Here is a 22,615-nt window from a genome sequence, read left to right on the forward strand (position 1 = left end):
TTGCTAATACGAAAGAAATTTCAAAAGGAAGATTAAGCCTACTTAAGAAACACCCACTGACATTCAAGGATAGAGTCTAAGTGTAATTCATGCTTTCTCAGTCATTAGAGGAAGGCAATGAGATTTCAAGTTGCAGCAAACTGTAAACCTAATTCAAACTGCCTTTCCTCATTTATTCTAACATAGTCAGGACTGAATTTCTTCATAAAGGTTAAGTACTGCTAACAATTATACTGAAGGAGTGATGTCTTCCATCATATTCATAGAAGAGCTCAATTTTAATTCTGCAAATCTTAATTTAATAAACTAATATCTAATCTCAGAGTAATTGTTTCTACATTCGGAAATCTCATACTAGCCACCACACTCTAAACATCTGCAAATCTAGACTTCATTATTTGGGGATTCATGACTGAAGGGTCCCATCACTGAAAGCATTTATTAAAATCATCCCCTGTGTAAAATGGAAAATTTTGGAAGCAAAAACAAAAACAACTTTCTAATACTTTGCATTCCACTTTATAGTCAAACAATATGCTGACTATAAGAAATCTTATTATCATTAAAATCCAATACTATATAGAGGACTTCCCTGGTGGTCCAGTGGTTAAGAATCCACCTTCCAATGCAGGGGACGCAGGTTCGATCCCTGGTCGGGGAACTAAGATCCCACATGCCGCAGGGCAACTAAGCCCGCAAGGCGCAACTACTGAGCCCACGCGCCACCACGAAGACCCAACGCAGCCAAAAAAAAAAAGGAAAACAAAAAAACCAATACCGTTTAATTTGAAAGCACTGAAAATGGCTTATTTTTATCTTATCCTACAATTTCTGATTAATTTTAATTCATTTGGGTAGAACAGTCTCTTTTTATATCCTTCACAATAGTGGCTCTCAAACTTTTGATCTTGGGACCCCTTTTCCACTCTTAAGATTTACTGAGGACCTCAAAGAGCTTTTGTTTCTGTAGGTTATAGCTGTCTGTATTTTCCACGTCAGAAATTTAAACTGAGAAAAATTTTAAATATTTATTACCTGATTTAAACATAATATTAAGCTCATTGGGTGTTAACATACATCTTTTTTTAATTAGACATACCCATATTTTAAAAAACAATGAACATTAGTGAGAAGGATAGCACTGTTTTACATTTTGCAAATCTACTTAATGTGTGGCTTAATGAAAAATACCTAGATTCTCATACCTGCTTCTAAATTCAATCTGTCATGATTTGTACTTCAACTTTTGGTTGAAGTACATGAAGAAAACCCAGCCTCACATAAATATGTGGCTGGAAAAGGGAAGAATATTTTAATAGGTTCTTCAGATAATTGTGGCCATTTTTCTTTGACACTACACCAAAACTTGACAAGCCGTAGTTTTTAAAGGTTAGCTATAGTGTGGAGTCTGAAACCATATCAATGAACTTTTCACACTCTGTTACTTTAAAATCCATTGGTTTATCTTGCACAGTATAAAAAAAAAAATCACATTTGTTAATATGACTGTAGATCCCAGCAGAAAAGTCTTTTAAGTATTGGGAAGCTGTCAAGTTCACCAAAGTGGATACAAGTTTTCCAAAATTCTTATTTTTACTTGAAAGCTCAAAGCTTATCTTTGGCAACAAAAATTATCCGTTGTTTTCCTTGATGTAGCAGGCAGGCTCACTGCATTCATTTTCAGTGTGTACTCTAGGTTCAAGATATAATAAACCTCATAAAGGACATTCTTGGTGTGACTGATTTTTTTTTTTTTTAATTTAAACTGTGCGGGCTTCCCTGGTGGCGCAGGGGTTAAGAATCTGCCTACCAATGCAGGGGACACACAGGCTCTATCCCTGGTCCGGGAAGATCCCACATGCTGCAGAGCAACTAAGCCAGTGCGTCACAACTACTGATCCTGTGCTCTAGAGCCCGCAAGCCACAACTACTGAGCCTGTGTGCTGCAACTACTGAAGCCCACGTGCCTAGAGCCCGTGCTCTGCAACAAGAGAAGCCACTGTAATGAGAAGCCCGCACGCAGCAACAAAGACCCAACACAGCCAAAAATAAATAAATAAGAAATAAATTTATATTAAAAAAAACCCCAGAAACTGTGCATGCAACCCAGCCCGACTGATCCAAGGCTTCAGCAGTTTTAACCCTATTACATTTGAACCATCAATGAGCACATCAGCAGAGTTCAAAAGGAAAATAATATCTCAGTGTCATAATGAAAATTATCTTGACCTTGTCAGCCCATTGAAAGGAGACTGAGGAACCCCCCAGGGGTCTGTAGAACACCCTTTAAAATCTGCTGTGTTATCATATAACAACTGACCCCCAACCACCATTCAAGTCAATAGGTGGCAGCCACTAATTTAGAAGAAGGAAGTGACTGCTTAGAAAAAGGAAGTGCTTCTTCAGGGCGTCCACGTGTATTACTGATCCCGAGAACATTAAATTAAGTAGAAGGCTACTTCCACAATCCAAATTCAATATGGAAGCATGACAAATGAAATCCAGTTACCATGCAAGGATTAAAAAAAACCTAAACGAACTGAATTTAATATGTAAATTTCCTCCCAAGGAATTTAAAATATGAATTTTTCCTTAGTTCATCTGTTTGTTTCCCCCATTTGTTGATGTTTTTGTGTCAGGTGTTTGCTTAGCTTCGCAGATATGGAGAGCGATTGACAGACCCTGTGGGTGGGGTCCAGGGGACACGAAGCAGCCAGGAAACATAGCAAAGGCACTTCAGTCAAACGGATCAGATTTCAAGCCCCAGGTCCCCACCCTGGTGCAGCCTGTACTTTGTGATCTCTGGGTCTCTGTTTTCTTAGTTGGATATGAGGCAAATTCCAGGTAACACTGGGAAGACTGGATAAAATGCATGTAAAGCATGAGCGCAGCTCCCGGCCAACAGCAGGCATTCGATCAGTGTAGCCACCATTATGAATAAGGTGCCTGGAAGCAGTCGAGTCCAGGAGTGGGACACACATCCAAGTAATGATGACACAGCATGGGAACTGAGTAACCACACAACGCGATAGGACTAAGAGAAAAATCAACCATTTGTTTAAGTGAGGACGGTGCTATGTAATAAAGAAGCCACCACCTCAAAAGAAGGAGGGAGAGGAGGAGAAGTAAAAAGTCCAACCACTCACGCACAAAGGCAGGCCATAGGACAGACAGCAAGGGAAACACCCGGAACCAGCTCTTTTAGGGCCTTTAATGCCATGCTAAGAAGCGCAAACATTTGAGCCATTTTCTTTTTATTCTTGTCAAGACTGAGGAGTTATAAACGCTCAGTGCCAGCAGGTCCTCTGCTCTTAGGCCCCCAGTACACACACATTATCCTTACGCTTGCTGTGACATCCCTGACCCAACAGCAGTCCCCTGGCCCGGGCCTGACTAGTGGAGAAGGAATAGCAAAGCTCTCCTCAGAGGCCAGGGGACAGCAGGAAGCCCCAGCAGCTGGGGGAATGTGCCCTTGGTGTTTTAAGGCACAAATGAGGCACCTAATGGGCAGAGCCATTGTGTATTCTCTCTGACACTTATAAAATCTTGAAGCATGTCTTTAGCTCCACCCAAGCCCCTCCTTTGCCTCAGGTCCTACGCTCCAGTGGAATTTATAGGTTGCTTTGCTTAATGGTGTGCGAACAAACAGAAAGAGGGTCTAAGTGTCTCACGTCTGCATTGTGACCCCAGCCATTTGCAAAGTTTCTTGTCATTGAATGAGAGAGCCCTGAAGCCCAAGCAGCTGCCTGTGTCTCTTTGGCAGGGACAGCAAATGCCACCTGGGTCACCACATGGATGTGCCACAGGCCAGCATGAGGACGGCCCACGGATGTGAGTCTGTGATCCCTTGGCGATCCTGCAGATCAGTCAGTGGGAATCCACAGCCAGTGCTCTGCCCTCAAGTGTGGGATGCGACCATTCAGACAAAATCCACTGAAATCACAGCAAGGTCTTACTCACCCAGAATTTTACGAGGAAGAAGGCATTTTGAGGGCCCTTTCCAAACAGTTCCTTTAAGCCACCTTTCTTTTCAGGAAATTTGTCATAAATCTGACGAATGTCCACGGATTCGAGCAATGGGTCACTGTAAGAATGGTTGGCATGCCCAATGTGCACGAAGAGGTGTTTGTTGTACTGTAAGAAACCAACAGAAACATGCCCATTACAAACCCTTTGATCAACCTGGGACACATCCATCTTGAGCTGCATAAAGAGTGGTAGTCTCGAAATCCCGGAATTCCGCCTTGAATGGCCTCGGGTCTGTGCCTTCGAAAAGATGGAAGATATTAAGAAAAGCCATTATAGCTAAGGGTTAAAACAATCATTGTCTATTATTACAAGGGCATATATTTTCCCAAGTGCCTAAAAAAGTCTTTTTTGTAGACACAGTAGGAAACAACAACTTAAGTTACCCAACTACCAAACCTAGAAACAATTCCGTTACCCAGTTTTACCTGACTCAACTGAAAATGACAGTGACACCCCCTTTGGAGCCCATAATTTACAGTGTAAGTCCAATGAGCAGTATGGGTGTGGTCAGCTAACGCCATCACCCAGAATACACTTGTCACTCCAGCTCCCCTAGCAACAGCATGAATGCAGTGCTCTGAGCAATGGTACCCACCTACTTCTTCCATCAGGAATAAGAGAGCTGAGCGTCTTTCTCACAAGTCCCCTTAGTAACCAATCTAAAACTTCTGCAAAAGGGCTGGTCAATATGTGACTGTCAGTGCAAAGTTAGAGTCATGGGTATAGATCATGGAGAGGATTCATGGTGCAGGGCTATATGGGACCAGTAAAAAAAGTCCAGTCACTCATTCACAAAACCAGAAACAGACAAATCAAAACGCTGGCAAGTCATTTAACAAATGGAAATGTTTTCTTCTCCTTGCTTTGGTATAAGATATGGTAACCAGACCAAAAAGGAGTGTGGCAAACCAGTGGTTCTCACCCAGGATGCAGCAGAATCACCATGGAGCATTTAAAAATCACCAATGCCTGGGTCCCACCCAGGCTAAACTGGCATTTCTGAGAATGAGGCCAGGCATCAGTAATGTTTAATGCTCCCTTGATGAATTCCAATATGCAGCCAAGTTGGAGAACCACTGGCCTAAACTCTATACTCCAGCACCCCCCCCCCATGCCCGCCTCTCCTGCTGGATAGGCAGTAAGACCAGCCTAATGTGACACAAAGGCATCCAGGGTACAGGGGTTCCAGGGAGCTCAGAACCCAACAGGGTTCACAAGAGAAACCCATGTCAGTATTTGCCCACCAGTTCCTATTCACTTTTCAAGTTTACACTGGCATTTCTCCAACTAGAGCCCTTCCAAGTACTAGTTCCATAGGGAATGAGAAGTCCCAAATAAAAGAAGGCTGCTCTAAGCTGCTCACCAGCAGTACTGTGTACTGCCTGAGATGGAATCTGCGCTCAGCCTGCTTCAGCACAAAACTTTGTGCCCACTGCCAATCAGCTATGATACTGGGTAAGTCCCCCCAGCCTCCGACATGGGGACAGCGATGGCACCTACCTCCCAAGGGCGCTATAGGGTTTATTTTTGTTTTTTGTAATCTTTATTTTTTTTATTTTGTTTATTTTTTTTTGCGGTACGCGGGCCTCTCACTGTTGTGGCCTCTCCTGTTGCGGATTTTTTTGGCCATGTTGGGTCTTCGTTGCTGCGCGCGGGCTTTCTCTAGTTGGCGGCGAGCGGGGGCTACCTCTTCGTTGCGGTGCACAGGCTTCTCACTGCGGTGGCTTCTCTTGCTGTGGAGCACAGGCTTTAGGCGCAGGCTTCAGTAGTTGTGGCACACAGGCTCAGTAGTTGTGGCACACAGGCTCAGTAGTTGTGGCACACGGGCTTAGTTGCTCCGCAGCATGTGGGATCTTCCCAGACTAGGGATAGAACCTGTGTCCCCTGCATTGGCAGGCACATTTTTAACCACTGCGCCACCGGGGAAGTCCCAGTGCTATAGGGTTTAAATGATGTACTGCATACTAAGAGCTTACTGGAGCTCCTCCATTCAACAAACAGTAGACACTAAATAAATGTTAGCTACTATTATGTCTCATAAAACCTCTCTCCTTTGAGGTTCATTGAATATAACACATTAAAAGCACTGCGGAAGAGAAACATTGTGTAACTTTCTATAGCCCAAAGTTTCCCAAAGTTGTTTGCTCACAAAACCCTGTAAATATATCCTGAGGAAGTGCTGGTTTACACTCATGACCTGTTACCCACACGCTGTGGATCTCTGGCCACAATGTGGAAGGGCAGGAGGCCCAATACCCCATCTGGTGCCAGCTGTCCACATACAGGGAGTGTGGCCAGGGCCCAGCACCATCTGGGAGAGGGCTAAGCCCCTCTCCTGCTCAACATCAGAGTGCTATCTTTACCAAGGCTTCCAAAACCCTAAAAGGCATCAGGTGAAATGAAAAAGAGGAACGTCAAGCTCCGACATGGATCCAGCCTCTGTTCCAGCTGTCTGGTGGATTTCAGGATGGCCTGAGACCTGGATGCAGCCATGCAGGAACAGAATGTGTTGTGCTGGAAGAAAACTTTTAAAATAAAGTAGAAGCCGTTGTCATGTTAGGGAAGTGAGGTTATAGGGAGGGGTGAAGTACCTCTGATCTTTTAAAAATTTTCTCAAATGTCATCACATCATCTTTTCAATTATAAGCAAACCAAAGCCCACAGAAATGTATGGGGCACTGCTGCTAAGGCGCTTCCAGTCTCATCAGTCGGTAGGAGGATAAAAAACAACACAGGTGAAGCTGGGAGCACAAACACTAGTGCAAGGCCCTCAGAGATGAGGAGGTGCATGAAGAGGTGATGCCTCATGCCTGGCCCCTCTGTTGGACCTCTAGTTACCAGTACAGGAGCAGAGGGCAAAAGGCGTTGTTCCTTCATTATCCAGACAACTGGCTGTCTCCATGTCCATCACCCAACCCTTAACCAAACCTTGCTTGCAGCAAGCTCCCAGCCCTACCCATCTTTGAGAGGCGCCATTTCTGTCACTTCTTGTGGCATCTGTAGGCAGTGAGTTTACGGGAAAGAATGGAATACAAACAGAGCCTTGGGTAGTATACCTGTGAAAAGAATCAGAGTCTCTCTGCTGAGCACACCTCACTCCCAGCTCTTCTGCCTCGCCAGCTCCCATGGGCCAGGGAATCCGAGCTGGGGTGAAATTAAAACTGTTGTAACTCAGGGACCACAGCCTGGACCTCCAGGCGTCAGAGATCAGGAAGGTGAACGACCGGAGGGTAAAATGTAGCGTTCTTCAACGGGGACCATGAAAGTATAGCTGAAAATCAAGGTGCTGAGCACAAAGCACTCTGGAGCCAGACAAGAACCTGAAATCTCGGTTTTCTCGTATGTACAATGGGGATATATGACTGTCATACAGAACAGGTTGGAAGATTAAAGGAAATAATGCACAGAGGGTGCTCGGCATAGGGCCTAGCATACAAGAAGTGTTCAATAAATCACAGCTGCTAAGATTACTGTTGTTGCAGTGGATTGTGTGAGATTAACTAGATCCTGGCGTAGAATCAAAAGAACTTTCCTACTTTAGCTATCCCTCCTGCCTAGCAATGGAAAAATAAACACAAATAAGCCAAGAGCTGGGAGCAAGTTGTGAAGCCGCATGGCTGTTCAGATCCTTGATTACAGCCCACCCATTACAAGCTGCTCGGGGTGTTGGCCTCTCACCTGTGTCTGCAGAAAGAAAGAGAACTGTGTCCATTCAGTGTTTGTACAATGTGCTTTCTATATATGAGGTCACTGCCTCACAATGACACTGTAGGCAGATTTTATTAAAATCGTTTTTACAGATGAGGAAATAGAAGCTCAGAGATGAACAGATTTGCCTGAGGTCACACATCCAGGAACAGTCCTGAAGTTAAGAATAAAACTTGGATCTGTCAATGCCACAGCCCATGCATTGGCTGCAAACATCAACCACACTGTCTCCAGAAGAAAATATAAATGCCTAGATCCTTCTAACTCAGATCTACTTTTTCTGAAAGTTGATCTGAGAAAAGAGAAGAAAGCTGAATAACGTTTTCAAAATTCTGAGAAATGAAATTAGAGTTCGGGACAAACATAATTATTCACAGCTGCATCAGATAGAGGCTTCAGAGGTTTCTATTTTGAGGAGTTACCTTAGTGCCCAAGTGGCTGAAATGAACTGAGCATGGGCAGGCTGTCTTTGCCAAAGGAAATCGGGCGCTGCCTCCCCAAGGCTGGTGACTTGAAACCAAACCCTGTTGGCATCTGAGTGGCTTTATTCCTGCCAAGAGGTGACTTTGTTTCTAAGAATACAAAGGGCTAAAGAAGGCATCCTGGAGGCCACAGCAGTGGGACAAACAGACCTCCCTCTCTCCTTAATTCAACCTGGCTAGGTGAGGAATCCTTCTGCACCCAAATCTAGAAGGCTGAAAAGAAGACGTCTACCTGATACGTTTGGGTTCAAGTTTTAATGAAATTAAAACCCTAAAAACTATTTGGTGAGGCTCTACTTCCCATCCTGCCAGATCTCCTTATAAGAGAAGACTAGGGTGGATACCTCACTTCCCTTCCTCTTTCCCCAATAAATCCCATTTTCTTTCCAGCAGTGGTGGTTTCCCCAAAACTAAAGGTGAAACACAAAACCAAAACAGGGCAGTTCTATTCTATATGGCAGAAAACAAATATTTACAAAAACAACAAAAATAACAACAACCAACGATCCCAAGTATGTGGGGAATGTGCAAGCAGAAATGGGGTGAATGTCAGTGAGTCACGTCTACCAAAGCCTAAGCCTAAATTTCCTTGATACCGAAAAGAGAGGTTAACGCTGGCTTGTTCAATTACAAGAAAGTCTCCTAGGCACTCAGTAGATATGCTGATTATCAACATATCAATGACAACAACAGAAAAGGTGCTCACTCTGCACATTTCTTTTGTGGATTTCCGTGGAACAAATCAGCACACCTAAGGTCCATTATATTCCAGGCACTGGGGTGGGCACAGGGAATCCATGAGCTAACGGTACAAAGCCCCTCCCTTCAAAGAACCTACAGAGTGAATGTATGGAGCCAGCTTTTTGCCTCTGTAGTCAGAACCATCGGCTGCCCATTAAATACATGTCCTCAAAGATTCTCATACAGAAGACTGGGATTAAGGACAGTCAACATCCCCTCCCCTGTACATCCCATGACTTAAATCAGCATGTACCTGCTCTGTTCGTACGGATGGCAGTGTTCTCCAGCACTAAACACACAGTGTGATTCATTAGCAAGGAGAACGTATGTGGGATTTATCCTGAAAATGTGAATGAAGCTTCACAAGCCCAAGGTGCAAACCATGATGAAAACCAAGTTAGCCATCACACGAGAGAACAGAACACACTCTCAGATTTGTCAGGGTTCAGAAAACCGACCTTCCCTGCAACTATGAGGTAGCGATAGGAGGATATGTTCTTTTGAAATGAGGGAGTAAATCAAAAAAGCAGGAGATGGGCTTCCCTGGTGGCACAGTAGTTGAGAGTCTACCTGCCGACGCAGGGGACACGGGTTCGTGCCCCGGTCTGGGAAGATCCCACGTGCCGCGGAGCGGCTGGGCCCATGAGCCATGGCCGCTGAGCCTGTGCATCTGGAGCCTGTGCTCCGCAACGGAAGAGGCCACAGCAGTGAGAGGCCCGTGAACAGCAAAAAAAAAAAAAAGAGGGAGATGAGGCCGGAACCCAGAAGAAGGGTGAAAGGAACACACTGGCCCGCAGCTGGGCTGCTGACCTGGACAGCAGCCAGTCCAGAGGGGACGAGAAGCTGGAGGGCTCCTAAAGGGACTAGAGAGATTCCCTGACTTAGCTGATCGTCTGGAGAAGAGTTTGAGAATTCTGTTAGAAATGCGGAGGATGAATTTGTGTAGGTATATAAAAACGGAACAAATAAAAAGGCAGTGACAAACCTTAGAAAAAACAAGTTTTACAATCAAGAAAATGGTTCTAACCCATTATACGTTAACCATGCTGTGTACAAAATTTGCACAGGTTTGTAATATAAACACTGAGTGTTAATTAAACCAAAAATTGTGATGTAACCATATTGGGGGGGGTGAGGATGTGCTAAGTTCAGAGAGCTAAGTCCTGGTCTTCCACAGTAAGAAGTCAGAGATAACGTCTGCAGATCGATGGACTGAGATACAGAGTAGAAGCATGTTGTTTAGAAATACGGAGATACTATACAAAGCAAGGAATAAAAGGCGGCAGCAGCTGTTCCTAAGGAGCAGGACGGGGGGGTGGGAGACAGGGCCAGGGGGCAGGCGATGGCTGCTCTGCCTTACAGGCCATGCGTGGGGTGTGATCTGGCTTATACACGAAGCACATCTATTACTTTATTAAATTAAATAAACAGCCAATCCAAAACTATCTCGAAACATCATGGAGTTTTGTGAGGAAAGAACTATAAAGGGAAACAAAAGCACAAAGAGTCGTGCTTCAGGATGTTCATTCCAGTTGGCCACAAGTTCCCTGGACCTGAAAGGAGCTTGGTCAGATCATAGAGCCTTCCTAGGCCCAAATACTCAGGATGACTGAGCAGGAGCTTGGACCCTGTCTGCCTGCAGGGTTCACCAGAAAGACTGATGTTGTACCAGCACAATCCTACCTGGATTGAGATGTCCCGCGGCTCAGCAGCCCCTGACACAATCTTAATACACAGATTTCTATTCTGGCTTGGGGAAATGCTCATTTTCTCTTTTTATTGCTAGAACCTCTCCAGTTATTCTTCACAGCAGTTGTAAACAGTGATAAAGGTAAATGTAATCCTAAAATCTCCCCAAAGTGACTTGTGAAGGGTAATTTAGCTACCCTGGGGGATTAACAAAGGACTTTCCCCCTCCTCCAAAGCTGTTCTGCGAGGTCGCTTTCCTTCCTGGTCTCTGGCTCTCCCTCTCTCTCTGCTGCTTAGGGAGGCTGCAGGGGAGGAGGGCTGAGCACCAGACTCAGGAGTCAGACAGGGTCTGGGTCTGAGTCCTGGCGCCGGCACCGCTTCCTAGCTGAGTCATCTGGGAGGGGCGCTTTCAGCCCTCTCCACATCGGTAATGCAGGGATAATAACAGTACCTACCTCGAAGGAGCGTCACGATGCTTAAAGGAGATCACACGTGGAAAATCCACAATGCTGTGCCAAGCATGTAATTTGTTATTATTATCATTGCTATTATTATTTTCCCCAATAATCACGATGTTTCTGTACTTCGGGTGAGATTACTTGAAATTATGGCTGTTCCTCTGACAGCAACGAAATGGAAATACTAAAATTTTAAAGCAGAAATTGAGAGGAAAGTTTCAGACACATTGGTGATTTCTACTGTCCCGACACTGCCATTATGTACTGTACTGTAGGGCAGCTGAGGTAGGGGTGACGTGTACACGAGGCCTTGAGGAATCCGGCCCCTGAACTACCCCCAAGGCATGTCCGTGAAGAATGCAAAGTCTGTCCTCGCAAGTGGGGCTAGGGCAGCCTGGGCGGTTGCCCATTACTGCAGATGAGACAAACCAGAACAAGCAACTCCCAAAGTGGCCACTGGGGTTTAATTTTCTTTTCCGTTTTTTGAAAGGGCTGCTACTACGTTCTAGTCCAGAGCCCTCTGATGAGGCAGTTCACTTTTTATGCAAAAGGAAAGGGAAAGCCCTAAGAATCTGCTGGTCCTTGGCATCTGAGAGGCTCCCTTGGACACACCCCAACGCTGCACTACACTGTCTGACCTGAAGATGGCGGTCTTTCCCTAAACTTATTCCAAAAATTCCAAGTATTTGAAGAACGCAGTAAAACCTTGAAAAATGACTGCTGTCAAATAATACCGGGAGAAAAATTATAATCCACTTAGGAATTCAAAGAAACCAAGACAAATAACTCATGTCAAGGGATGCTAATGTACAAGTTGAAACAGAACAAGGACAAATCACCTACATTTGCTTCCTGTTATTTTCCTGCCTGGACAGTCTGCTCAGACACCCCCAGCGCAGCCTGGGCAACCTGTGACGGCCCCTGGGCCCTGCAGGGACAGGGAGTGGATGCAGGACCAAGCCACGGAAAGTGGCCTGCGTCTTCAGTCCCTGGGGAGAGGAGCTTGCCTGAGCTCACGCTCCAGCAGGCTCTCTCCTCAGCTAGCTGGTCCAGAGGCACCAGCCCTGTTCTGGCTACTTGGCCCCCCGGTGCTGCTTCCTCCCCTCCCTGTGCTCTTCCCAGAAAGAAACATCACTGAACACAAGAAACAAGGAACGAATCGGTACTTCCTTCCTGGATCTCACACCAGGATGCAACCCCTCACCCCACCTCCCACTTCCACCACCACCTCCATGGAGCGGCTGCTGTTTTCTTAAAAAGAAGTGCGTCTTCCCCACACAAGTGCAGCTGTTAAGGCCCACTGGCTGAGTACAGGGACAGCGACCAGGAAGGCAGGCGGGGGTGGGGGGTGGGGCGGTGGCTGACCTGCTAAGGAAAGCAGATGGAGCCTGGCTGGGCCTCTGTGAAATGTCTATAAAACCCAGATTTCCAGATGCTTTCAATTGCCTCATCCCCAAATGGTCATGAATAAAGAGGGTGAGCGTCCAGAGAAGCTCAGACATGGAGAGTAAACCACCCACTGCTGCTACGAGAGGGTGCAGTTGGCATGGATGAGCTGACAGCACAGCTTGGCAGTCGTGCAGGACAGGGTGGGAAAGGCTGTCACAGCGACCTGTCACCTCCAGCACTGGAGAACACTCCATGTCCCACGTCCTACTGGAAGACCACACGTGGTAACACGTAAGAGAAAAAGCAGGCAGAAGCATGAACATTGAGCACAGCCAACCGTCAGACCTCCTGAGGACCTGGAAGGCCAAATGTGCTTTCTGACCATTTACTCAAATATGTGATGCGTACATTAAGAACCCACGGGTTAGAATCCAGGCCCTGCTGTTTCTGAGCTGTGTGGCCTGAGCCAAGTTGCTTAAACTTTCTGGGCTGTGGTGTCCTCATCTGAACAGAGATGTCACCTGGCCTGCTCATCTCACGGGTCAGTGTGAGGTCAAACAAAACAGGAAACATGACAGTTGTGTGTGAGCCTGAGGGAGCTACACAGATGCTAGGATGCAGGTTCACTATTAATGAGAGCCACACACAAGCCATGAACTGGGGGAGAGAAAGAGTCTCTTTTCTGAAGGACCAGAAACCAAATCTCCCCAAAGAGCTGTTTCCTATGAACACACAACCCCGCTCTGAGATGTAGCGACCCCCTTAATCAGCAGGCACTGCAGGGCTTGGAAGCTTCTGCAGAGAGAACTTGCCCTCTTCCACTCTGTCCAGGATATAGGCGAGGCTCCTCCTGGCAATCTGGAATCTAAACCTTGCTTCTGATCTTACTTCTCCAACTGAATTCCCATACAAAACAATTGACTCTTCTTTCTGCCACGGCCCTCCTCAATGTTTTATTTCCTCAGAGTTGCACTGGTCACATTTTCCAAACCAAAGTCGGGATCTGTGAGATCTGACAAAGGAATTTCAGTTGATCTGTGAATTTAGGCCTTTGAAAGAAGCGACATAAAACCATGAAATCCTCCTTGGGGTCCACATTTAACCAACTGCCTGTATGGAAAAGAATCAGGCTGTCCGCAGAATATATTTGCAAAACTTGAGGGACAAGACTCCCCCCAGAGGGAAGAACTCAGGTTCCCTCAGGCTGTGAAGACTGCTGACTCACTCCCCGCACTGGGGAAGTCCCATGCTTTTAGGCTGTTCCAGCCACTTAGAAATAAAGATAAGGGGCCAGGTCACTCCAGGCAGCAAAACTCCTCACCTTCTGGTTGAGGAACTGCCATCATCCAAGCCTGGGTATCATTCGGGAATTCTCTCCTCCTGTGGAGCCCAAATCAAGGGTCCTTACTTTTCTTTCTCCAAATGTTCCGATCACCTTCCTTCACTGGCTGCCCCCGTGTGAAGGGCCTGCTACATCCAGGCTGTGCTTGGGGAGCTCAGACCTTGAAGGGCAGCTGTTTTTGCATCTGAGTGATTTTTTAATTTCTTCAAAAGTACAGTGACATGGTGAATATACAAAGGGGAGACAAACCACGGCACGGCCATTTCCTGGCAGTGGAACTTGATAGTGTACCTTAATGCTCCTGAGCCTCCGTTCCATTACTGAGAGACGGGACGTAAGAACAGTGCCTGTGTCAAACGCTTGGCACGCAGGGCTTGGGACACAGCTCAGCCAATGCTGGAGGTTATCGTGATGGCTGCAACTAGCAGAGGTGTCTCCCTGGTCAGGTGTGCTCCTGCACATCACGGAACTTCTCCTTCCCCAAGATACTGCTCCTTCAAAATCTAAAGAGAATAATCTCCTGTCCCGCCCTCTCCATCCCAAAGCTTGCCCTTCTCTGGCTGTGTAACTCCTACCTAACCGAACTCACACACTCTCTTCCTGCTCACAGCCCTGCTTGCTCTGGAATCCAGATCACGGTAGGCATTAAATACACAACCTCTGCCTGGGAAGGTGTGGCTGAGCTTCGGGGCGGCTGGAGGAACCTGCCCTGCACCAGGGAGCAGGTAGAGGGATCCCATTAGGCTTTATTAGGAAAACCACTCTGCATGCACACACGGGATTCAGCGTACAGCTCATCAAGGCTGCTCATCATTTCTCTAAAGCAGCAGCTGCTTCAGGTCTCCAGGAACTGGGCCCTGATTACAGGCGAGGCCCTTTTAAAATGCCCACCCTGGGTGGAGGATTTTGCACTTAACACCCTTTGATACGCAACACTGGCAACACTGAAATCGTGTAGAAAGTGTACTTTCAAGCATTACTAACCACTTCTAAAATAGTCTTTGTTTTTTAGATCTTCCTTTCTTCACCCTCTGCTGTTTTTCTCTTAGCTTCTAGTGGAGCCAAAGGTAACAGAGGGACTGACTTGCTGGTTCTCCACCAATACAACCACCGACTCCGGGAAATGTCTGGTTTACACATGATGCAGAGCCAGCAGGGGGCGTTCACCCCCAGATTAGTCTTCCCTTAGCTCCTTGTAGATTATGGCTGGCTACAGGTACACACATCAGATACAAATGGACCCGAGAACCTTTGGTTACAGGTCTCAGGATATGGAATCGACCTGGATCTGAATCCCATTTCCAATGTCAGCTGGCTGCCTAATACTGGGCAGGCTATGTCATAGGGTTGCGTAAGACAGTGCTGGCTATCACCAGTACTACTGCTGGTAGGGGTGGCAGAATTGTGAAGAATCTTTAGTGGTAGCAGGTGACACGTGGTAAACCGAAGAGTGAATTTCCAGCATAGCTGGGACTAAAAGAGGTGGCTGACTAACTGAAATGGGGGAGAATTCACAAGATTACTCAAAACAAGCATTCTGGCAAGTCTCAAGCACCAGCCTCTCCAATTATGTAATATGTGCTTCATTTTGCAAACATAAGGTGCTGTTACAATGAACATGTAAAGGCCCTTGAGGTCCAAGGTCACACTGAAAAAACATGTAGCATGTGAATGGTTTCTTTGGCTCTCAGACTTCCAGCTATAGGAAAATTTAAAGCCATCGAAAAGAAACTCACCTGGTACATTTAAACCAATTTGGATATACTACCCTTAAAATTTAACATCAAACATTAAGCATGTTAATTTGATAAGGAAGCCAACAAAGTGACAAATAATTAAAGGTCCTAAACAAATTCAACTTGGGATTCTGCAAATCTTTGTCTACACACAGACGTGTACACACATTTCCCCCTACGTCTTTGCAATGGCTTGGGTCCACTGGAATCATGGGTCTATGGGTAGTGCTGGCAAAAACCAAGCAAATAAATTAATGAGCTTGGTGCAGTGCGATTCTTTTTCATCCCTATCACAGCCCTATGAGGTAGGTAATTCTATTTCTTTCTATAGAAGAGGCTTGGAGAGATCGTTAGTCAATGGCTGTGGGCAGGTATGAACCCTTTTCTGTCTGTATTGTCGCCCAAGAGGAAATAAGGCACACTTGGGGAGCAACAAAGCCAAGAGGAGAATCTAGTTTGCCTGGTCCTCGGTCCAGGGTGGTCTCCCTTAAGTCCCTCCTACTCTGGAAATTCACTCTCTAGTTTACCACATCTGTCACCATTAAAGTCACGTGTTAGAGTCTAAGCTAAAGAGGCAAACCTGTTCATTCATCAGTGAAAGGTCAAATCTAGTTGAACCGTTCAGATTCTTTTTTTTTTGAATTTTATTTATTTTTTTATACAGCAGGTTCTTATTAGTTATCCATCTTATACATATTAGTGTATATATGTCAATCAAAATCTCCCAATTCATCCTACCCACCCCCCTCGGTGTCCACACGTTTGTTCTCTACATCTGTGTCTCAATTTCTGCCCTGCCAACTGCGAACCGTTCAGAGTCTTAAGTGTAATCCTGAACATACATGAAACAAGTATCTCTGGACTCTATTCCAAGGACTTGGTGGGCCCTGCCTTTCTAAGCTAGTCACCAGCTTTCACCTCCTGCTTTATCTACAACAGAGTCATCGCCCCTCGAGTGCTCTTCTCCCTTACTCGTCCCTGCCCATATCGATGCTCTACCTCTTGGCATGAGGGCTGCTTCCTTGACGAAGCCTGCCCGGTTCCCTGTCCCTCATTCACAGCATCCAGTGTTCTCCCTCCCCAGCGGTCACCACACTTTGCAGTGGCCTCATGTGTGACTATCGCCTCGTGTGCCTCCCCCACTAGACGTCACCCCCACCCCCCACCCCCGCCAAGGGCAGAGTCAGTGGCTGGCTGTGCAGCACTGGGCCGGCCCCTCCTCGGTACAGCGCCCTGAACATGCAAGTGCTCATAAATGTTTATAGAATGGACTGAATGAATCTGCCGGTGATTCACAGTGTGAAGCCCAATTAACACCAACAACAGGAAAAAGAGGAACTGGTCATCCTGGGCCCTAACAGGTCCATAACTGAGGAGGACAGTTACAATATGAGGGGGCTGCCATAGGCTTTTTAAATTAAAAAAAAAAATTGTTTCTTTTTTTGGTGATAAAACATTATATTGAGTCTTGTAACAAGGATAACAACTAACATCTTGGGACTTCTGCTTCCCAATGTCTTGGAGTTCTATTCCTTAAAAAAATGGTCAGAAGCAAAGAGAGAGATTTGCTGATACAGGAGATACACAGACTGAAAACACAATCCAAGAGACCTTCACAATTGGTGGTGGTTCACAGTAGTGAAGAGAGTACACGGAAACGGAAGATCTGAACTCCTGGTCCTCCTGCTTATTGGCTAAATATCCTAAGTCATTTAATGTGCCTGGGCCTCAGTTTCTTCATCTGTACAATGGGGAAAAAAAGAATGCAGTTCACCAGCACGTTGAGGACAAAATGAAATAACCAATGACAATGTACTCTGCGAGCAATGAGGTGTCATACAAACACAAGTTACAGAAAGCAGAAGCACAATCTGGGCCAAAAGCCCAGTCTTCAGCCAAAGAACCATCTACACTTCTCAGACAGAAGAGGAAGAAAAGGAAGGTAATCTTTTTGGTTGTTTATTTCAATGCTCCCGCAGACAGGGATTTAAGCTCTCACCATCACCCTTCTTGTAAAGCCACTCAGACACTAGAGAAGAGGATCCAGGTGGCCTTCTCTTCCCTGTTCTCAATAATCTCATTTTCCCTGACCTGCCTCAATGGGCCCAATGACCTACTCTACATCTCCTTCTTCATTTTTTCCTAATTTTGGAGCAGGCTCTAGTTTTCCACCAGCTCCCAGCATTCACAATTCATAGACAGAAATGTCAGGGGGCCACACGTGGGTTCCCGAGTCTCCACTCTGGTGACGGCTGGCGGAAACCCCTCTACCTGTGGGTTCTCCCCCATCCTACCATCAGAGGCTTTCCAGCGAGCCAAAGTACACATACTCCCAGGAGAGGTCACCTCCAGGTGTCTGTATCCAAGTTACTTACAACAGACGGTGAACTCATTCATGATGATTTTTCCTGGTAACAGAATGACAGCAAGGCGGCAAATACCCAGAGAGCGTGGCACCTGTGTGCTTTTGGTAGCCCCCGAGATCAGCAGGGTGGGGTGAGGTACAAATTATGGAAAGGAGTTGGTAAAGCTCCCAAAGACAAACTCATGATTTCTTTAGTTTTTGCCTTGGGCTCACCCACACACAGATGCAATGCTCATAATCACAGCCAAGGAGTGGGAGGGAAGAAAGGGTCTCAGGCTTGTCGGGTGGGAAAGAAGGGAGGCTCACATATGCAGGGGAAATGGTGGGCCTGGCTGAGAAACAGGGGGATGACGGGCACTAGATGGGGCAGGGAAATGGGAAGGAAGAGAAGCGACAAATAGAGTCCAGATGCCAATGTTCTTGGTATTTCTGGTATTATAATGCATCACATTCCACTTCAAATTACTTAAGTACTACTCTGTTACTTCTTGCTATCTTGAGAAGACACAGCTTTGAAAAGAAGTATAGAATAATGGCTAAATGTTTAGGCTTGAGTTTTAAAGACATGAGTTGGAATCTCTAATCCGTAACTCTGTGGCTATAGGGAAATTATTTAACCTCTCTGTTTTCTCATGTACCACAGAGCACCTACCCTTATGGGGTTCTGTGAGGGTAAAATGTGATCCTATCTACAAGCTTTGCACAAAGCCCCAGCCACAGGGCAGGGCTCAGAACATGTGACATTTCACCATGTGCAAGAGCCTGTTAAGGTCCTTCGCTACAGCTCCAGCAATCCTTGGAGTTCGCAGCCCACAGCACCATAACCATTTAGCTCTAAAGTTCCACATATTTTGTCAACAGAAATACCTTTTCTCTTAATTGAAGGGCTGTTCCGCTATCCTCCACCAGGTCTGCTTCACACAGGTTACCTGTCAGGCCTGAGGGCAGGGAAAGAGGGGCAAACCCTGGGTTCAGGACACACCTCTCTGGGCACACTCACCGAGTCTGGGTCTCGCTGCTGTTCGAGGAAAGCTGAGAACTCCACCAGGCGGAGTTTGGTTGTGCCAATGGAGCGGCCCTGCCAGGCCGGGACCGAGGGAGCTGGGGCTGACGCAGGCTCAAACCCTGAAATACCGATCGATCGTCACCTTCAACCTGGCCGCTCCCCTCCCCTCGGGCCTCAGGCCAACCCCGGGGCAGGGCCCTACCAGGAGGAAAGGCCAACAGGCCCGTCCACCAGAGTCGGGGGTGGAGCTGAGCCAGGCAGTGGTGGGTTCCGGCGGAGGAGCCCAGAGGCAGGGCCAGCCGGAGAAGCGCAATGCACGTGGCGGCTCCTTCTAAAGCCGGCGCCAGCTCAGGTTAAGGGCTGTGGCGTGAGGACACCTAATCCTGGGCAAAGGGGCCTCGCTGGGGACCACGACAAGAGTGACGAAGAGTGGAAGCAGGTGCTGGCAAAGATCTCCTGTGAGACAGGAAAGACAGGCAACAAAGACCTCCTGTGCTCAACCATCTCCTTCCCTAAGACTGCAGTCACCAGCACTGTGGAATACTCTTGGAATGCTCCGTGGTGTTGGAGCAGAGGGTGACGAGCGAATGCACGGCAGCCTGGGGAGTCTCTAACGGAGAGAGTCCCACTGAGCCTCCGCACCTGCGTGCGGCGGGAGGCGGGCAGGCCGGCTGGGTCCCCGGTTTCTGGCTGGGCTTCCGTGTAAGCGCTCCTTTAAAAAAGCGTGCTCGGAATTGAAACGCACTTCTCTGAGAAAGGGAGAGTAAAACCCTATCTGCCCTCAAGACTGGGACTGCCCCACATGGCCTGTTTATGATGAGGGAGGAACCACAGCAACTTCCCCTTCCAAGGATGACCCAGGGTCCCGAGTGAAAGTGATCAGGCTTCCTGTTTCTTTAAAAGCCCATGAGAAGAGCTCTCTAGAGATGACCCAGGCGAATCAGGACCTGGGAGGGGACACCCCCCTGACCCTCCTGAGCTCCGGGCTAACCCTGCCTTAAGGAGGGTGCCGGCGACAAGGGGGCGTCCATGGCTCTGCAAGTGAGGGAGGGTGTGCAGCTGTGGAACAAAGCAAGAGGGTCCCGCAGAGACTCACCTGGAATGGGGGCTGTGACCGCTGGCTGGATAGGGTAGGCCTGCTGCACAAAGGGCTTGACGCTGGAGACAGAGGACGGAGAAGAGTCAGAAACCACGACTGCAGCAGCGGCTACTTCCCAGGCCTGGCCTTGGCCTCCCAGGGCTAGGGACCCACCTGAGGGCCTCGCCACCGTAAGGTTCCCTGTCTGCAGGTGGTAGCACAGCCCAGGCAGACCTCTGCCAAGACAGAGACCCAGGTATGCTGTCCATTTGAGACGGGCCAGCAGGCTGCTGGGGACCAAACCACCAAGCCTCATGCCAGTTCTGGGGGACGAGCTGGACAGACGTCAGCCTGCCTTGCACATGCTGTGATATCTACCTCTGAACCTCTCCTCTGATCCCTGCAGAGACCGAGGTCAGTGGTCACCATCTCCAGGCAAGGATTGGGACGCTTCAGGCTCTCCTTCTCTGGGCCAAATAGCTCTAGTTCTTTTGAGAATACATGGGCAGGAGTTCCTTTCTGCTTTTATCCCTAGACTGCCCTTATCTTCCAGCTTACTGAGCTTGCTTCCCTCGCCCTCAAAGCATCAGTAGGACTTTCTATTAGCTGCTCCCACTACAGGGAAAGCCGGAATAAAATGGGCTATAGGATCACCTCCACTGCCCTCTCTCAAGCAAGCACTTTCAGGAGGACCCCAGGCTCTGCCCCCCAAAGCCATGAAGGGATGGAGCCCCTCCTTCTGTTGCCAGCTGCACGACCACTAATACTTAAGGTGGGAGTGAGGTGTTTACATGTCTACCGGATCTGAGCAGTCTCTTTCCTGCTATTGGCCTCAGTAGATAACAATAGGGGATGACTTTGGTGATCTCAGGTTAATTCTCCCTTCTCCTCCAAGCCTCCAGGCAGTCTGGTGCCAGGAAACCTCTACCTGGGGTGGGCTGTGACCAGCCCCTAGTTGTCACTGCTGGCCCCTCCTCAAACTTACTCTTGTGAGGATCCAGGCTGTCCTGTTTGTATCATTCCCGGCCAGAACTGGAAGGCAAAATGCAAAAAGCTTCAGGGTTATGAGTTCACCTCAAAGCACTGCTCAGGATGTCTGTGCACTGTAATCTTTGCTAAAGACAGTGGGTTCAGATCATCCACCAGCTGCAAAGTGACCTTCCCTAAATGCAAATATGGTTGCTGCCCTGCAGAAGACTGCAACCTACAGCTCCCTCTGGCTTTTCTTCCAGAAAATCTCCTGGACGGCAGGGACTAGGCAGCAGCTCTTCAGCGTTCACCTGACACCCAGCTGAAATCTGGGTGCACTGCAGAGGGTTCAAAAATATCTCATCTGACTGCTTTACCCATGTGCCTACCCACCCTTCTCCTCCTCCCTCCATTCTGAAATGTTTCCTGTGTAACACGTGCCTCCACAGCTCCCAGCACCGGGGAGAGGACACAGCTCAGAACGAGAGGCCAGGAGCTCGGAGCAGCAGCAGAGACGCCTCCTTTGCTGTGAGCTTTCCTGAGCTTTCTGGTGCCCGCTGACTGGAGGCCTGCTGGAAAGGCAGTAGGATGTCAAGGGAGTCAGAGAGCCCTGGGTATAAGTCCTGACATCGCTAACCGTGTGATTACCATCAAGTTACCCAAACTCTTGTTTTGTTACTAATTAACTCCAGTTTTCTCATCTGTAAAATGGCAATAACAGTAAGAGGCATTTAAGATTATTTTGAGGATTAAATGAGATCATAACATTAAGCTTCTCAGCCCTTGGCAGGTGCGAAATGAAAATGATAATAGAATACTTCTGTCCCTTTAGGAGTTAGCTGCCATAAAGTGACCCTGAGGACACAGGAACAGAGACCAAGGGCCAGGATTAAAATGATAGAGCTGAAGAGGCAGACAACAACCTGGAAGGGCACCAAAAAAGTGATACTTAACTCCATGTCTTCAGGGATTAAGCTCCTTCCCTCTCTTTCTCCCTCTCTTACTCTCCCCCTCTCCCTCGCTCCATGCTTTCTTTCACCATTTTGCACTCAGCAACAGGGCGCCACAAAATGGTCCTTACCCTCTCTTACACCTGACCCAATTAACAAGAAGCGCCAGGTGGATGGCTCTGTGCTTGGCCACGTGGACCCCATGCGCTCAGGATCCACCTCATAACTTACCCCCGGCGCCCCTGGGAAGGTGGGGCGTGGGATCCCTGGCAGCCCCAGCTTGTTGTGAATGGCAGTGGCTGATACGATCTGGGCTGACGACATGGCGGCCATGTGCTGCAGGGCCTTATCCTTTGCAGTCTGATCCTTGAAGGTGACAGTGACACACAGAATTAATACACAACACATGGCTACCAGGCAGCTTAAACAGGCACAGCCACGAGCACAGGGACTAAAATACAGTGCCACAAAAAAGGCCAAAAAAGCAAACATGCACAGATAAATAAACACAGCCAGAAGGCTAAAAACACACTCAACCTACTGTAACTCTGAACATTTACTGAGAACACCCGGTAGCAAGGTTTAAAAAGAAAAAAAATTTTAATCCATTTTCCAACAGAATGGGAAGCCTCTGAGAAGAGTGGACAACGTATTTATTTTTCCAGCTTCCAAA

At 47.4% G+C, this 22,615-nt stretch overlaps 1 protein-coding gene across 12 annotated transcripts in view; it reads right to left on the reverse strand.

Moving 5' to 3' along the window:
- TEAD1 (TEA domain transcription factor 1) overlaps positions 1–22,615 on the reverse strand; it is a 260,643-nt gene that overhangs the window by 35,990 nt on the left and 202,038 nt on the right. For all 12 annotated transcript variants that reach the window (XM_067749861.1, XM_067749859.1, XM_067749857.1 and 9 more), the window contains 5 exons: positions 22,174–22,308; positions 21,009–21,055; positions 20,042–20,103; positions 18,940–19,064; positions 3,961–4,134 (listed from right to left, as the gene is read on the reverse strand). In XM_067749861.1, coding sequence (XP_067605962.1) covers positions 3,961–4,134; positions 18,940–19,064; positions 20,042–20,103; positions 21,009–21,055; positions 22,174–22,308 — 543 coding nt within the window. The remainder of the gene's footprint in view (positions 1–3,960; positions 4,135–18,939; positions 19,065–20,041; positions 20,104–21,008; positions 21,056–22,173; positions 22,309–22,615) is intronic.

Source organism: Pseudorca crassidens, chromosome 9, assembly GCF_039906515.1.
Source record: "Pseudorca crassidens isolate mPseCra1 chromosome 9, mPseCra1.hap1, whole genome shotgun sequence".
In the NCBI taxonomy this organism is placed as follows: domain Eukaryota; kingdom Metazoa; phylum Chordata; class Mammalia; order Artiodactyla; family Delphinidae; genus Pseudorca; species Pseudorca crassidens.